Raw genomic sequence first — 17,487 nt, 5'->3', positions numbered from 1 at the left:
GAAATGAAAGCTATTAATAATAAACATCTCAGCAAAATTTACTCATCTGCAAATTTTTCTCAAAACATTTCATTGAGAAAAAAAAGTAAAGAAAAAAATTACAGTTTCAATTGCATTTTTCTCAGTTGGGATGCAAATTATTGAGTCCATATTTTATTCGAGATTTTCATTTATATAAATGAAATGAAAATAACGAAAATTAATATATTCTATTATTTAAAGTAGTGAAATGAAAGCTGTTAATAATAAACGTCTCGTCAAAATTTACTCATCTGCAAATTCCTCTCAACAAACTACTTTCAAAAGTAAATCGAGAAAAATATTAAAATTCCAATTCCGTTTTTTTCACTTGGAAAATTGTGAGGAATACAAAAGATTCTTGAGGAGTTGTTTAATAGCGGATTGAAATATGCTCTTCCTTAATTTCGAGATGGTTGAGTCAATATTTCTGTTGGGTAAATGAAAACGAAACAAATACCAGATTTTCATTTACATATTCAGTTTTTCTAGACATTCAGCGAGAACTGATGACAAATTGATCCATTTCATTTCATCTCTCCATTAATAATTGCTTCATCTAAACAATGAATCCATTATTATACGATCTTACATTCTCTTATTTAAATTATCGGAATGAAATCCATTAACAAACATCTCATCAAAATTTACTGATCCTCAAATTCCTCTCAACAAATTAATGTGAAAAAAAAAAGTCTGGACAACAGTCTAACAAGCAATTCTTTCTCATGACTCCTCTCTGATTCATCCATCAGCCCATATAATTAGCAATGATGAATAACCAGGAAGTGGACGTGCCACACATCTCATTCAATTTTCCAAGCGTCTCAACATCGTCCAAGCGCTGTTCCGATTCATTTCCTCGTTGGTGGGACACTTGGTCCGCATATCCGGAAGTTTGAGTGGAAATAAACCAATGAAAGAAGGGAAATTGGTTTGCCCACCAGAGGCCCGCGGTCCAATTAACGTTATTGCCTCGTGTATTTCAATTTCATGTGTATTCTGTACTTCTACGATCGTGTCGGACAACTCGCTGGACCAAACGTCTATCTCAGAGGCTCACTGAGGAATAGTTCTGGTACAATTAGCTAATTAGAGTAATGAGCCGCCAGCTCTGGTGTCTGAATTTTGTCGGAATGAGTTGAAAGTTTTGATTAAATTTTTTGAGATAATGAAAGTCTTATCGAGGGACGAAGTACGATTTACGTCAGGCTTTATTTTCGGCCTGAGAATCCATTCAATAAGTCCTTTCATTCGATGAATCTGTTGCATAATAATCTCTTTATCCTTTCAGCATTCACGGCGCAGACTCCAACAGATAAATAAGAATAATTAACTGTCTGTCTTATTGTTTGCAATCCAACTCTCGGATTTCCTCATTTTATTCTCTCATTTTTTTCCCCCATTATTCTCCCCCTCGGAGAGAAAAAACAACTGAAATCATAATTTTTATACTGTTCTGTTCCACAGGTGCAGCTCGAAACGAAAGGAGGACAAGACGCGGCGGATTCGGTGACCCCTCGGCTGTGACAAGGAATAGATAGTCTAGGGACTGAATAACAATGCGTGAATATAAGATAGTTGTCTTGGGTAGTGGTGGTGTTGGGAAATCAGCCCTCACTGTCCAGTTTGTTCAGGGTATATTTGTTGAAAAATACGACCCAACGATTGAGGACAGTTATCGAAAGCAGGTTGAGGTTGATGGACAGCAGTGTATGCTGGAGATCTTGGACACAGCCGGCACGGTAATTTTTTTTTTATTCGGAGGAATTTGAAATAATCCTATTTTTTTATTAATGAAGATAACGCGAAGAAATGAAGATGATTTTATTGTTTCAACTTTGAATATATGAATTCGATTCTTTATTTAAAATTGTTGGAAAACATTAGGAACATTTGGAAGAAAATTGAAAAGTCTACTTTTTGGGAAAGATTTTTAAATAATTGAAAAATTGCTTTTTTCATTAAAAATTCTAAACAATCATCCTCCCCACAACAATTTTTTTTCTCAATCTTGAGAAAAATTTTCAGTGAAAACTTTTAATTTTTCGAAACTTCAGCGAATTTTCATTATTCATTCAAAACAAAGGAAGAATGCCATTTAATATTTTTTTATTCTTCATGAAATTATTGAAATTTATATCACGCAATCTATTTGCCACAGAAATTGTGAAATTGCTTTGACATCCCTGAAAAAACATTACAATAAAAAATGTCAATAATAAAAATTGCTCCACTAAAACTAAAAGACTAACTTTTGCGAAGGATTTTTAAATAAACAAAAAAATAATTTTTTCATGGAAAATTTGTAAACAGTCACAGCCCCCCACCTTTGTTTGAAATCATAATCAAAATTGTTAACGTTTTCGAAAGTTCAGCAAATTAAAAAAAAAAGTCAACCATTGACAATTAGTTTTGACTCAATTGTTCATTTCCCTAGCGTTACCCTAAAATAAATATTTCCCTGAGTCATTACCAATAATAACCTGTTAATACGAAATAAATTCTAACAACAAATGTCTTAATTTTCAAGGAACAATTCACAGCCATGAGGGATTTATACATGAAGAATGGCCAGGGTTTCGTTCTAGTTTATTCAATTACAGCCCAATCGACGTTTAACGATCTACAAGACCTCAGGGAACAAATATTACGGGTAAAGGACACGGACGATGTTCCAATGGTACTGGTCGGCAACAAGTGTGACTTGGAGGACGAGAGGGTAGTGGGAAAAGATCAGGGCGTTAACCTTGCCCGACTATTCAACTGCGCCTTCATGGAGACCTCTGCCAAAGCTAAAATTAATGTTTATGACGTAAGTAGCACTCACTCATCGATCCCCCAAGTCTATCAAATACGTAAGAGTCTTTTTACGGAGTTTAATTTCCGTCAGGAAGGAAAAAACTGAATAGATAATAGATTCTCCCCGTTCAATATTCAATGAATTAAACTCGTTATATCCCAGATTCCCTCATCCACTCGAGAATGACCTTTTGAATGCCCACGTGACCACTGATACAATGAGAGAGAAACGAACAAGCTCTAAAAAAAAGTCTTGCTTGGCCCAAAAAAATCGCTAGTTGAAAATTACTAAAAAAAATTTGTTCGATCTGAATTTCAAAGTTTCAAACATGACTAATTGATCTGCGGATCATTCACATGAGACGATGCCCTTCCAGGATGAAAATCTCTTTTAGAGAAAAATTTATCAAGAAATATTTTGACTCCAAGTCACAAAATTGATATCATATCTTTTTTATTATTTAATTTAAGAATATCCCAGTACTTTGGCTATTTTTTCTTCGGCGAACTGCTTTTATAGTTTTATATATTTGACCCTAAATTTCCGGACATTTTACAATGATTTTTTTATTCAAACTTTGCAGGTATGAATTTGAATTTCAATATTGAACCGTTATAAAACATTTTAAAAATGTGGAAAAATATTAGAAAGGAAACTGTTGTTTATAGTGTTTAGTATAGCTTGGAGGAAGATTGATGAAATAATTTAAAAAGTGAAATTTTTTAAAATTACGAGCAGTTTCTATAAATAATTTATAAACAATCAATTGTCCATAATCAAAATCATTTGTTTGGAATCCTAACAAATTTTCCATAATTTCTATTATTTAAAAAAATGATTATTCTGTGCAAAATTTTGTACAATTTAATTGGTTCGATTTTATTAGTTCAAGCAAGACCTCGTTAAGAGAATATTTTATTTCTCTCAGTATACAAAAAATTAATTTTATTGAGACGATTTTTTCTTAGAACATGTATTATATCGGTGAACAATTTTCAAATAAATACGAGTTTGCGGTGAATATCAATTATTTCTTCTTGAGGTAATTCTACTTGGATCAAATGAGTATTTACCCCAAGAATGGGAAACCTTTTTTTTTCGATCTAATATAAATTCCAATTACGAAATTCTCTACTTTCGTGAATTGATCGAGAATCCGTCCCTAGGAGATGATTACATCGATAACTAAATTGAATGTTGCTCCTTCGAAATACCTTTTTAAATCAATCTCAAGAAAGATAACTGGTATTCGCCATAAAATCATGTTAATTTACCAATTAATAACCAAATAATTGTTACTCAAATGAAATTAACTCACCAATCTATTATTTCCTGTCAGTGATATCCAAATGATGAAAACCTAACCCAAAATCATTGTTTTCAGGTCTTCTACGACCTCGTGCGACAAATCAATAAAAAATCCCCAGAAAAGAAGATGAAACAGAAAAAGAAATCGTTGTGCCTACTTCTGTAAGGTAGAAGCGGCCTTGGCCGCAAACCACCCGCGTGACAACCAACATTAAAACGAGGAAAAAAGAAAGAAATCCAACAAGTAATCAAGAGTAATAACTGAAAAAGCCGAAGGATACTAGTGGTGAATCAGGGGACAAGCGGATATGTGAGACTAGTGACAAGGATCCCACCACCAGCTCGAAAATTGAAAAAAAAAAATAACAAAAACAAAACAAAACTACCAGAAACAAAAAATTTCAATCACAATAAAGACTAAAAGTCGGCCAACAGCCACGAGAATGCACCTAAAGGCAATAAGACAGAATAGAAAACGAGTGAGAGATTATTTGTTTTTCGTAGAGAAAGTTATCACGACGATGATGAATGTGGGGCGATAATAATTGTACATAAGTTTGTCCCGGGGTGGCTCATGTGCACGCGCATCAGTAGCGCACAAATGAAAAAGGAACTTAAAATTCGTAATTAAAGAAAATGAAAACAATTTAATTATCTAACGAGGCCCCGAGACGTTGGTCATAGGGATTTTTGCATGAGAAAAACAAGAAAAAAAATTGAATAAACTTCAAGGGGGAAAATGATTGATTAATGATTAATTGTATTTAGGAATTTTAAAAATAATGAGGATGTGATGATGATGAATTGAGGAAAAAAGATGAGTATGTTTGGATGTGCGCGTGCGCCGAGGCCACACCAGCCCTCCCCTTTCTCCCCCTCTCCCCCCTCATTAATTCGCCGCGCACCTCTCTCTTACATAATATAATAATTATTATTATATAGACGGTACATACAATGATTATTAATTATCAAAGCATCAAAATATTCATAAGTTATCAAACCGTTTGTTTCCCAAAACAATATATGTTTTTCTATATCTTCTCCGTATTGAAGCAAATAATAAAAATTCAGTAAATGTTGAAAATATTCGTTGTACACATGACCAATAAATGACAAGTCCCTAATAACGAATTGATTAGACAAATGAGGAGATGAAAATGTAACAAAATTGTCTCCTCATTGATCAAATATGAGACATTCCATTACAAAATGACTAATTCATAATTATGAATCAATCCGATTCTAAAATTGTGCGGAAAAATCGAAGTATGTGTTACTAAACGCATTTGCAAAACCAAAAAGAATTGTTCTTTCATTTACTCAAATCCTCTTATTTGTTCGCAACATAGATTTCCCAAAATTTGCACATGCCAATTACACTTCATAAGACAAAAAAATGATGACAGATCAGTATGGAATGTCTCATATCCCATTAAATATCTAATATATGCAACCACTGGATAAACCTTCGAAAAATTTAACCCCTGAAAAAACAATAACCCCAGATTAACCGAGAATCTTGATAACGCTGAGAGCAACAACTCCAAATGCCGTATAAACCGCAATTAGATTTCTGTGAACACCCGAAGCTCCATTGGCTCCAGTGGCATTGCAGCACTGGTTCATGGCCTCCTCAACAACAAACGGATAGTAATCGTTCCAGAACGCAAGTGCTCTGTAGTCAATCTCATTGGGATTGATACTGATAGTCCTGTTGATGACTAGTATCCCAGGTGCCTCCTCGGTGAAGGCTTCCCACCTGACATTGAGTAAGGATGGGCTGCCAGATCTCACGAAATTACCGACAAGCATCATGACGACATCAGCGAGGTTCCTATCACTGGTGGACCAATTGATGCTGCTGGATGTGGACGTTGGAAAGACGTGTGGAAGACCCCAGACGAAGGGAAGCTCGAACATGTGAGGGACGCCTGCCCAGAGTGGCACCTCTTGGATGACCTTGGAGGTTCTCGATCGATAGTCAAAACGGTAGACAAAGGCGCTCTTCTCCTTCGACACTTTGGAAGCTAGGTAAGTCAGACCAGCTGCGTAATTCTTCTCTGTCTGCATGTCGAGGTATCTGTCCCTGAAGACAGCTGGGTCTGTGGAGGGGGGATAGGGTCTGTAGAAGAACAGCACAGCATCAGCAGCCAGTTGAGGCTTGGACTCGCAGGTGCTCGTGTTGTCTGGCTTTTGGATTGATGAGATTATCTCGTCGGTTATGGTGCTCTCGAATTTCGAAAGCGACATGATACCCCCGTCGTCCGGATTATCCGATATCTCCATGTAAGCTAGGGACTGTTCGTTACTGGTGTAACCAGCCATTAGTGGAACAGCATTGAAGTTGCCGGAGTCTAGGATGTCCCGTGGGTGAAGCGGAAGGAAGGGATCTGATGAATTATTCGTGTCGGCGTCTATTATCGGGCCCCAGGTCTCGATCTGAGAGGTACCATCCAGCAAAACTTTCGGCGCTATTCGCCTCAGACACTCCATTAGCAACGAAGTGGGCTTGTGAACACAAGCGAATCTGTCAGCCACCTGTTCCGCCACGGGGAGCTCTTGGTCCGCGGTTCGCACTGAGGCGATGGCGTCGCCGCTCATTGCTATCGCTTTCGCGAATTTTCCTTTGCTTAGGGGACTCGTTATGTGGAGGCCGACGCTTATCGAGCCTGCATTGTGACCGGAGATCACGACGTTTCGGGGCGAGCCCTCGAACAACTCGATGTTGGTCTTTATCCAGTCGAGGGCCGCCACTTGGTCCAGCATTCCGTAGTTTCCGGGGGCTTCGGCGTCCCCTGTTGTGAAGAAACCGAAGATGTTCAGCCGGTAAGCCACTGTCACCACGAGGATCTGAAATTTATTCGGGGGCTTTGATTCATCTTGAATTCTTAAGCTGAGACGGTGATCTTTGCGGACGTCCGCATAAAAAGGGAGCACTTTGTCGATATGGAGGTACAATGATAGAATCATTCATTTATTCCAAACGAGATTCGTGAACTACTAATGAATGGTAAGTTTGAATGTGATCAATTAAATAGTCGTTAATAGTTAACGAATGGTTCGCTTGAAAGGGTAAGGTTGAGTCAAACAAGGTTTCTGTTAACGTTTCTGTTAACGAATGAACATTTGGTGAGACCGAAGAAACCCTATCCTCCAACCAAATCCATTTGTTAACAACAACTAATTCTTTCTATCAGTGTACGTATACTCTGATGATATTGATAACATTGCGCACATTTTGAGCCCAAAATGAGCCTCATAGGGTCAAAAGTGACCTCACTGGAGAAGATGAAAAAAAAAGAATTTAATATTGGTGTAAAAGGGAGTTCCTGAGACAAAAACGTAAATCTCTCGGAAAGTAGGATCGACAGAGTGGTACCTTTTCATGCCGACGTACGCATATCTATTTTATACACGCGGAGAAAGTCTTTAGAAAAGTTCTAGTGTTCTTAAGTAAAATTTTTGTGATTGATGTGAACATTTCACATCAATACAAGCAAAATTCACGTGATACCCGATAAAAATGCCAATGCCAACACTGGAGTTTTTCTGAAGCCTAGGGTATCTTGCGCACTCCGCGCGTTATAAATATGCTCATTGGGCCTTATAGTTTTTTTTTCTATAAAAAAAGAGGAATGCATGAAATGCATTGTATACGCTTGTTGTTATAATGGATAAATTATTGAAATTATCAAAATTCATTGAGCAATTTCAAGTTGTAGAAATTGTTAAAATTGCGTAGATACTATACTTATAGCTACAGAAATAATTATAGTTATCGATATTTATAAGTATACCTATAAATATTTATTTAGTTATGTATAACTACCCATAACTATAACTAATAGTAATTAATAGTTATAGTAATAGTTCGTCTATAACTATTAATTAATAGTTATATAATTAATAGTTATATACGAACTATTACTATAACTATTAATTACTATTAGTTATAGTTATGTATAACTATACATAACTAAATAAATATTTATAGGTATACTTATAAATATAATCAATAGTTATACTATTAATAGTTATAGTAATAGTTAGTCTGTAACTGTAGCTATGGCTATCGTAATACCTATGAATACTTGAATTATAACCGAATAGATCAGTGACAGAAAACATTACATCAATTTCTTTAAAAGGGAATTTTCCTCCATGTATAAATAAGGGGCTAAGGTTGTTTGCATTGTTTATGCGTTGCATGGAGATATCTTTCGAGTGTATCTAGTACTGTTAAGAGAGTTGAGGTGGCGGGTGTCAAGGTCTTGGCAAGGAGTCAAGTGTGAACATTTTTAGGTAGATTTTGGGTTACCTTCTGCTTGTTGACGAGAGTTGTCGCGTCCCATATTGCCGGGGTGCCGGTGTTGAAGTCACCACCGTGGAACCACACCATCACTGGCCAGCCATCTTCGGGGGGTGGACCTGAGGGGAAAGTCAATTTTAATTAATGATTTCAGGTGGGAAATTGTTGGGGGAGGGCTTCAGTCATTGCAGCAGTGAATTTTTGTCGAGTCTTTTTGAATATTGGATATCATTGACTATTTCATAGGTGACGATATACTGTGATCAATTGAACATCTACCATATTCAATTAATGATTCCATTTCATTTGTGAAGTTGCATATTTCGACTTGTAAAAAGTAGTTGATCTAGACATATCCAGTTGGGATTTGCCCTCAATCTACTTAAAATAAGCAGACGAAATGTGTACGAAAGCGCGACTGAATCAATCGACGCATCGGAAATCACATACCCAGATGGGATTTGAAGTCACAACCTTCAGATTACTAGATTAATGCTCTTACCAATCGAGCTACCATCAGTCACGTTCAGTTATTGAATGTAAAATTATCGCATTCATGATTGATTTTAGGAAAAGAAAAGTGTACATCATACATCATACACTGAAAGAAAAACGAACGTGTTCTCAAATAAGTCTCGCTTGGACCAAAAAAGTCGTTAGTTGAAAATTACAAAAAAAATTGTTTGATTCAAATTTGTAGTCTTAAACATGAATAATTACTCCCCTTTCAACAACAACGAATATTATATATTCTATATTCGGCTCAAGACGCAGATCATTCACACGAGCCGGCGCCATTCAGGATAAAATATCTCTTACAGAGTCAAGTTTATCAAGAAATCTTTTGTCCCCAACTTACACAATTGCTGTCATATCTTCATTATCATTTCATTTAAGGATTCATATCCTGTCTGTAATTAATTAGAATTTCATGGAAAAATCAATGAGAACTGTAAATTTCAGTTCGATTATTCGCTGAAAATTAGTAGGAATCACAAAAATTGTAGTAAATACATTTTTTAATTGTCATTTAATTGACAATTCATCGCAATTCGGCGCTGAATATTCATGATTCCATTGACAATTCAAATAAGTCGAGGAATTCTCATCTCAGCACTGTTCAAAAATTTGGATTTTCAATGAGTTTTCAGTGAAATCTAAAATTTCATGAATTTTTCACATTAAATTGCATTTAATATCATTCTCCCGAAAATTTCAAATTTTTTCCAACAGTGGGTATTGAAATCCAGAGCTGTTGGGGAGGTTCTCTAATTTGTGACGATTCCTGACGGAGCGCGTAAAGGGTTTGCCCAAATTGCGACGTCACCCCATAATTAATGAGCATAATTTAAGGACACAAGGATGTCAATTTAAGAACCTCAAGGCTTTTATTTTAAGATCCCAAAGCATTGCATTCCAGAACTAAAGTAAAAACTACTGAGAACTAGAGCTTTTTCTCTGATTCTCAGATTAAGTTCACCGAAATCCAGAAACTTTTTTCTCTATCAATGATCTTCAACATGAATCCAATTTAATTTGAGAAAGAAGTTTTCTAACAAGTACGTCTTCCCTTCTATCCAGAAACTCATGCCTCGAAAATTGACAACAAGAAACCCACACGGAAAAATTTATATTTTGAAAAATATATGAAAAAATTTCTTAAATTGGCCCAATTTATATAAAGAAAATACATAAAATATATGGTTTACACATATTGTGATTACCAACTAACTACTGTCCCCTGTTTCGCATAAACCGAACATTGAGTGATAGAAATAACATTTCTTGTTTGCACACCGGATACAAATTTTTTGGCACTCTAAATCAACTTTTGCAAGGAAAATTGTCTATCCCAGGACAGTCTTGAAATTATCAGCACTAGATTTGATTTTTTTGGTGCAAACCAGACGTGTTCGCAATTCGATTTTCTCTCAGTGCATACAATTATTCATATTCACCCCCTGAATTCCTCAGACAAAAATCGCTCAATACTTTCCCAAATAGTCTCCACAGATTGTCCGTCACCCCTCCCAATGTTTAATCATTCATGACGCGATAATTCCCGGATGACTCCATCAAAGAAGACCACATCTACCTGTCAGCCAGTCCCCTCCAACGATGACTAAACACCCCCCACCGCATCGAGACATCGGAATCAATTCAATCATTCCCCGATCGATCCACGCCTAGCTCTTCATTTCCTTCGTCCTGGCCACGCACAAGAAACCCATTCCCTAATTGACGAAAGGAAACCATCACGGTATTCTCTATTCTATTTTAAGCTGTCTTACGTCACATTCTACGCCACTTTTTTTTTAATGACCGAAAGTCATAAGGACACGGCAGTCACATTTGACTGGTCTCAGCTTTTCCCAAGCACCCCCGCAAGTAAATGGAAAAACAGGCGTTTGGCTTCGTGACTCGCCTCCGTATCTCGACATCTTTTGGTGCGGCCCTAGAAGATCGCGTGCCACCCCACAGGTGCACCAGTTACACTCTGTTACCCCCCGAATATCGACCGTGCCCTCTTCCCTCCCTTAGGACTCAAACGTCAATTATATAAAAACAAAATTTCCTTCACTCCTTTCGATACTGTCTCCGCGCCCAGGCATTTCCCAAACATTCGATTGGTCTGTTACATTCGGCGGCAGAAAGGAATAAATTATCCACACTTTTCTTGAATTCTAAAGGAGCACTTCTCGCTTTTCCTTGTACGTGAATAAATAATCATGAATAATTTATCAAGATACATTATCGGTTAAAGTGTCCTGTGAAAAGCTGAATTTATTCTATTCGTCGGATCAGGGGAGGATATCCAGGTCGCGCCCGCTTTTTTTTCTCGCTCTCATTTAAATTTTTCTTCACTGGGGCAATGATGGAAATCGCTTTGTTGTGGTGTGATTAGGGTCACGTGTAGGCCATTGTTAACGGGAATTTTTACACTTTGAAATTGAACTGGGGATTTGGATTTGCGTGCGCTGTTTTCCAGGAAACTTTAGAATGGGGAAATTACGTGTCAATTGAGGAGTGGGGATACAGGATATGGCAACTCAACTCGAGAATTAGTGGTTAAGGTGGAACTGAAGGCCACCGGGTCTTGGAAATTTTGTAATAAATTCCGTACGCAAAGTTATTGATATGATTTGAAACCAAAGAACATTGATCTTCATCATTATTGTTATGATTGTCTCTTAGAGATTAATGTGCTTTGATCTGTAAAAATATTGATCACTTTTAGCTCAAATTTTTTTTTTAATTTGGCAAAATAGGAGCATTTCGTTGCCCCTTAAGGCGTTGAATTCGATTTAAGGGGAAAAAGTCAATGGAATTTCACGTTTCTCGTAAAATTCAAGCAAAATCCAAGTTTTTTAGCGGAAATTCCAAAATTTAAATGAATTTTCAAGTGGAAATGAATATTCACTGCCCAATTCCCTTGAATTTTCATGGAATGCTTTTACAATTCTTGTAATTCCAGGAATTTGTAAAGTAATTTCCCTAAAAATTCAGAGAAATCTGGAATTCCAGAAGAGATTTCTCTGAATTTCCCTGATTTTTCACTAATTTTCCCAGAATAATTAATCTGAAATTTACAATTCTCCCGGATTTTTCCATCAAATTATGAATTTTCAATGGCAAAACTCTTTGAAACTTCAGCAGACATGTTTCAGCTCTTGCCGGAAACAATTGGAGAATATTGTCAATGATCAAAATAATGAAAAAATAATGCAGATTTTTTTGTCATCAATATCTCTCGCAATTCAAACGAAATAAGCGAATGAACATTGACGTATCTATTCCCCAAGAAAAAATTAATTTCAATGTCTTCACCGCCGAAGATTTATTCAACAGTTGTGACGTCTGATATTCAACTTATGCCCCTCGGAATCCACAACCTTCATTTCGCCCGACCCAAACAATTCAGAACGATAATTAAGATAACAATCGTCCCCAGAATGACTAAAATTTCCATTCCCTGAAGATGCGCATAAACATCACTGGATTACCATCATTATGTGGGTTTACATCATAAAATGCTAATGACAACAGTTCGAGTGGTCAGTAGTACTCCAACATTACCGTCAGGCCCTAAGTGTTACCTCGGCGATAAGTCTGTCCCTTTAATATCACAAAGGAAAATACGAGGAACGCAGAGACTACGACCGATCTCAATTCCGTTTTCTTGATCTTGGTCACGCGATACCCTGGGAATACTAACATGTCATTCCTGGGAGCGGTAAAATTTTCGGGGGGAAATTCCTGAATAGCGGAATTATTTAGGCTGGTCGAGTTCAGGAAACTAACTTGTCTCTTGTGGTAATGTCGAGAATATGTTGAAGTATGTCACGGGCTGGGGTAATAGAGGATGAATGAAGGACAATGACGCATAATCACATGCACGAATTTCCCGATTCGGTAGCAATTATAAGAAAAAAATTATTTGAGGATAAAAATTTCAACGGATTTGCAGAAGACTGACAGAATTTTTCTGCAGAAGATGCAGAAAAATTGATTGAAAATTTTCCTACAGAATGCACTGACATAACAGTCTCTTTCTCTTTTAGATCTCGAAATGACTTAGGGATATCCAAGTACTTTTGGAACATCAGAGCTTTCATTTGAGCCCCATTCGACCCTCAGTTTCCGGACATTATAAAATTATTTTATTATTTAAACTTTGCAAGTCTGAATTCGAATCTCGATATTGAACCGTCAGGAAACATTTTAAAAATATTTAAAAAAATAAGAAAGTCTATTTTTGATGACTGATGAAATAATTTTTAAAAAATTGCAATTTTTGAAAATTACGAGTATTTTCTATAAATAATTTATGAACAATTTTCAACCATAAAAATCATTTTTTCGGAATCGTAACAAATTCATTCATATTCATAATTTTACTAAAAATAAGGTTTCCGAAAGTTTACACAATTTAAATTATTTATTTATAAACAACGATTGTTACAAAAAATCGTTATTCTGTGCAAAACGTCACTAGACTGATGCTGAATATTCATGATTTTTTCAAATTTTTCTTACGCAATTTAATTGACAAATTTTTTAATTGAAAATGGTTGAATCTATACACAACAAAAATGAATGTTGAAATTGGACACACCTTTTGTAGACATTTTTCAGATCCTAAAAAACGTCTGAATAAAATGAAAACATGAAATTCAGACAAATTTTAATTTTATTCAGACGTTTTTTAACATATGAAAAATCTCTACAAAAGGTGTGTGAAATTCAAACATTCCTTTTTGCTGTGTAGTGTGCTTTGTACCAAAGTGGAAAAAATACTTGGATATTTTAATTTATTAAAATACCTTAATTTATTCCAAAATCAAATAGACTCATCTGACTGTATCCCAGACGGAAACTTTTTTTAATTTACTTGAAAAATTGGGATGTTATGAATCTAGCATTTACATTACTCACCATCTGGTACATAAAGATTCAGGTACAGGCAGTCCTCACTGACATCCGGTTCCTCAAAATCCGGAAGCAAGAGTTGTCGAAACAACTTCTCGTGCTTGAGGAATTTGTTGGTTTGTTGACAGGAAGGGGCGAATTGCGTGGCGTTTCTAGTGTCATTCCAGCTCACGGGGGGATCCGTCACTGGAGGTCGGAAGCGAAGTTCTCCGACTGGAGGCTGGGCGTAAGGAATCCCCAGGTAGACCGTTACCTTCTGGGGCCTGGCCAGAAGAATCTGGAAGAAATCCAGACATGACTCCTGTTCTCTCTTCTTTTTAATTTCGTTCTCAAAACTTGACATAGAGAAAAAAGCTTCTGGCTTTCGGCTGAAATTTCTGGTACACTTTTTGGAAGTTTTTATCACGTTTTAGTTCCACTGACATTTCGAGGAATTTTGTTATAGAAAATTCAGAATTTCATGGAAAAATCAATGAGAACTGTAAATTTCAGTTCGATTATTCGCTGAAAATTAGTAGGAATCACAAAAATTGTAGTAAATACAGTTTTTAATTGTCATTTAATTGACAATTCATCGCAATTCGGCGCTGAATATTCATGATTCCATTGACAATTCAAATAAGTCGAGGAATTCTCATCTCAGCACTGTTCAAAAATTTTAAATTTCATTGAGTTTTCAATGAAATTTAAAATTTCATGAATTTTTCCCCTTAAATTGCATTTAATATCATTCTCCCAAAAATTTCAATTTTTTTCCAACAGTGGATATTGAAATCCAGAGCTGTTGGGGAGGTTCTCTAATTTGTGAGGATTCCTGACGGAGCGCGTAAAGGATTTGCCCAAGTTGCGACGTCACCCCATAATTAATGAGCATAATTTAAGGACACAAGGGTGTCAATTTAAGAACCTCAAGGCTTTTATTTTAAGATCCCAAAGCATTGCATTCCAGAACCAAAGTAAAAACTACTGAGAACTAGAGCTTTTTCTCTGATTCTCAGATTAATTTCACCGAAATCCAGAAACTTTTTTCTCTATCAATGATCTTCAACATGAATCCAATTTAATTTGAGAAAGAAGTTTTCTAACAAGTACGTCTGCCCTTCTATCAAGAAACTCATGCCTCGAAAGCTGACAAGAAACCCACACGGAAAAATTTATATTTTGAAAAAAAAAAATATAAAAATATATCTTAAATTGGCCCAATTTATATAAAGAAAATACATAAAATATATGGTTTACACATATTTATTATGTATTCTTTATAAATTTGAAAAATCCATGGAATTGGCCCATATTATATATATTATTACATATTTTTTAATGGGGGAAATCTCTCGTCAAGTGATTTTGTACCTCTCCCAAAGACGAGAATAATTTATTTATAAAAAAAAAGTAATTTCTGAGACCAACTCTAGTTGAATTAATTTATTCAATAGTGTTCAAACCTCAAATTATAAATACATGAACGCAAAAGCCACTCGACTTAATTCAAGAATTCGCTTTTTTGTCGCAACCTAATTGCCCCTTATCTTCCGGATCAGTACAAAATCCCTTGACAAAAAGTTTCTCGTCTCAATGTAAGATATCGTCTTCTTGTCAATTGTCAAGCAGCGAGTTTCATGATACGAGCAACGTCGTACTCATAAAAAAAAGTTCTCAGTATGAAATGAAGAAATGATCGAACCCTCCGAGGAGTTTGATTCTGATTGCCCAAACGTACGGAAATCAACGAAGCAGTCTGATATGACGAAGAAACTATTTTTAAATTTTACCTCTCTACCTATGATCGACCCCTGATCCGGAATTTTGACAACCGGTGGATCTTTTCCGCTCCCCTGTCTCGCTACTGTCCTCTGGGAACTTGTAACTCCAACGATAATCACAACGACGAGCACTTGGAAGCCAACAACATTGAAGTTTTGATACTTCATCCTGCTGCTTTGGGAGAGAGATTGCAATGCCCACAGTTCCACGAACCTTCTGCGGTTTGTAGTACTGCTTGCGTGACTCCAGCATTGCCCGAGACCTCCTCCAGGTTGTTGGAGACCTGCGCCCTAGACTGTTCAGGTCTTCTGTTTGGCTTTTATTGGTTTAGTTTTTCCCCCTTTCTACGTTTACTTCGCGTCACAATTTTTATCGTCTTGGCTTATGCATAAATCGTGGGTCCAAGGAAATATACGCTGGGGGTGGTTTAGCTGCGGCGTTTAAATGCAACGAGAGTCAACAGTCGTTTTGTTCACACTTCGTAAAGTAGAGTGATTAATGCACGAAGTTCTTGCGTAATTTGGCGAGTTGAATTCATTTTTTTGTACAATTTCTTCTCAAAGTTGCGGGTTTGTGAAGAAATTGGGGATTATTTTTAGATGGGGGACAATTGCTCGGGTGAAATTAGGAGAATTTTTTTAAGTAGATGAACCTGGCATTTTATAGCTTCAACCTGACGTGGGTAATTGTGTGCAAGAGCAAAGGCTTCTTTACTGCCTGAAATCTGCATTGAATTTTTTCAATTTTATTCTTTTTAAAGACATCAATCATGCAGGTTTGACAAAAGTTTCTATACTTTTGGAATTTTTTAATAATTATTAAACGTGTCAATTATTTCCTGTGAGAGTTGAACATAATTAGAGAAAATTCTTCAATAATTAACATAATTATTTTAAAAATGTTTGTCAGGAAATTTTGGAAAATGACAATTTAGAATGGAAAATGAAATCTAAACAAATATTAATCGAAATCCACAATCTAAATGAAGGTGATTAATCCGTGAAGTTTTTGCGTAATTTGACGAGTTGAATTCATTTTTAGCTACAATTTCTTTCCAAAGTTGCGACTTTGGGAAGAAATTGGGGATTATTTTTAGATAGGGAGTGATTATTCGCGTGAAATTAGCAGAATTTGACTTGAACGGGTGGACTAGCGCAAAAGTTTCTTTGATTCCGAAAATCTGCATTGAATTTGTTCAGGCGCGAGGATTAATTGCATTCTTTTTGAAGACATCGATCATGCAAGTTTGATAAAGCTTCTATAAATTTACAATTTTTTAATAACTCAATCGCTCAATCAAATACTGCGCGAAAAATTATAGAAAATTCATCAATAATTAACATAATTATTTCGAAAATGTTCTCCAACAGTTTAGAATGAAAAATGAAATTTAAACAAATCTCAGTCTGAATCCATCATCCAAATGAGGGTGATTAATCTTCGAACTTTTTGTGTAATTTGGCAAGTTGACTTCATTTTAGGTACAATTCTCCCGAAAGTACAACTTTGGAAAGAAATTGAGATTATTTTTAGACTGAGGGTAATCATTTGGGTGAAAGTAGGACAATTTTGTTTAAATCGTTGTATCTGGTATTTGATACTTTCAACTTGACCCGAGGTAATTGCGTGCTAGCACACTGGTTTCTTTAATTCCTGCAATCTGCATTGAATTTCTTTCCGACATGTTCTGCACGAAAATTATTCAATCCGATTCTTTTCAGCGCTCATCAATCACACAGACTTATCAAAAGTTTCCACAAATTTAAAGGTTGTCAAAGACTGAAAAAAACGCTGAATAATTCACACAATCATTTTGAAAATATTTTCAAACAGTCCATGAACAGAAAACTCGTCT

At 35.9% G+C, this 17,487-nt stretch overlaps 2 protein-coding genes across 3 annotated transcripts in view; one reads left to right on the top strand and one right to left on the bottom strand.

Annotated features, from left to right (window-relative positions):
- Positions 1-5,215, top strand: part of LOC107037984 (ras-related protein Rap1) — a 50,716-nt gene extending 45,501 nt beyond the window's left edge. Inside the window, exons 1-4 of one of the 2 annotated variants that reach the window (XM_029126096.1) lie at positions 896-1,096; positions 1,489-1,763; positions 2,552-2,833; positions 4,206-5,215. In XM_029126096.1, coding sequence (XP_028981929.1) covers positions 1,581-1,763; positions 2,552-2,833; positions 4,206-4,295 — 555 coding nt within the window. In that variant the 5' untranslated portion in view covers positions 896-1,096; positions 1,489-1,580 and the 3' untranslated portion in view covers positions 4,296-5,215. Of the gene's footprint in view, positions 1-895; positions 1,097-1,488; positions 1,764-2,551; positions 2,834-4,205 lie in introns of those variants that run through there. The other variant, XM_015256829.2, reaches the window with a different exon arrangement.
- On the bottom strand, positions 4,757-16,406 carry LOC107037982 (carboxylesterase 5A). The gene is made up of 4 exons (XM_015256826.2): positions 15,641-16,406; positions 13,875-14,145; positions 8,448-8,557; positions 4,757-6,979 (listed from the first exon to the last, which is right to left on the bottom strand). Exons 1-4 carry the CDS (start codon positions 15,797-15,799, stop codon positions 5,636-5,638), a joined length of 1,884 nt encoding a protein of 627 aa, XP_015112312.1. The 5' UTR covers positions 15,800-16,406; the 3' UTR covers positions 4,757-5,635.
- Positions 16,407-17,487: the final 1,081 nt, after the last annotated feature.

Source organism: Diachasma alloeum, unplaced genomic scaffold (assembly GCF_001412515.2).
Source record: "Diachasma alloeum isolate Michigan unplaced genomic scaffold, Dall2.0 Dall_scaffold_00276, whole genome shotgun sequence".
NCBI lineage: Eukaryota > Metazoa > Arthropoda > Insecta > Hymenoptera > Braconidae > Diachasma > Diachasma alloeum.
The sequence above is the reverse complement of the archived record's forward strand: the minus strand, read 5'-3'. Positions and strand labels throughout refer to the sequence as shown.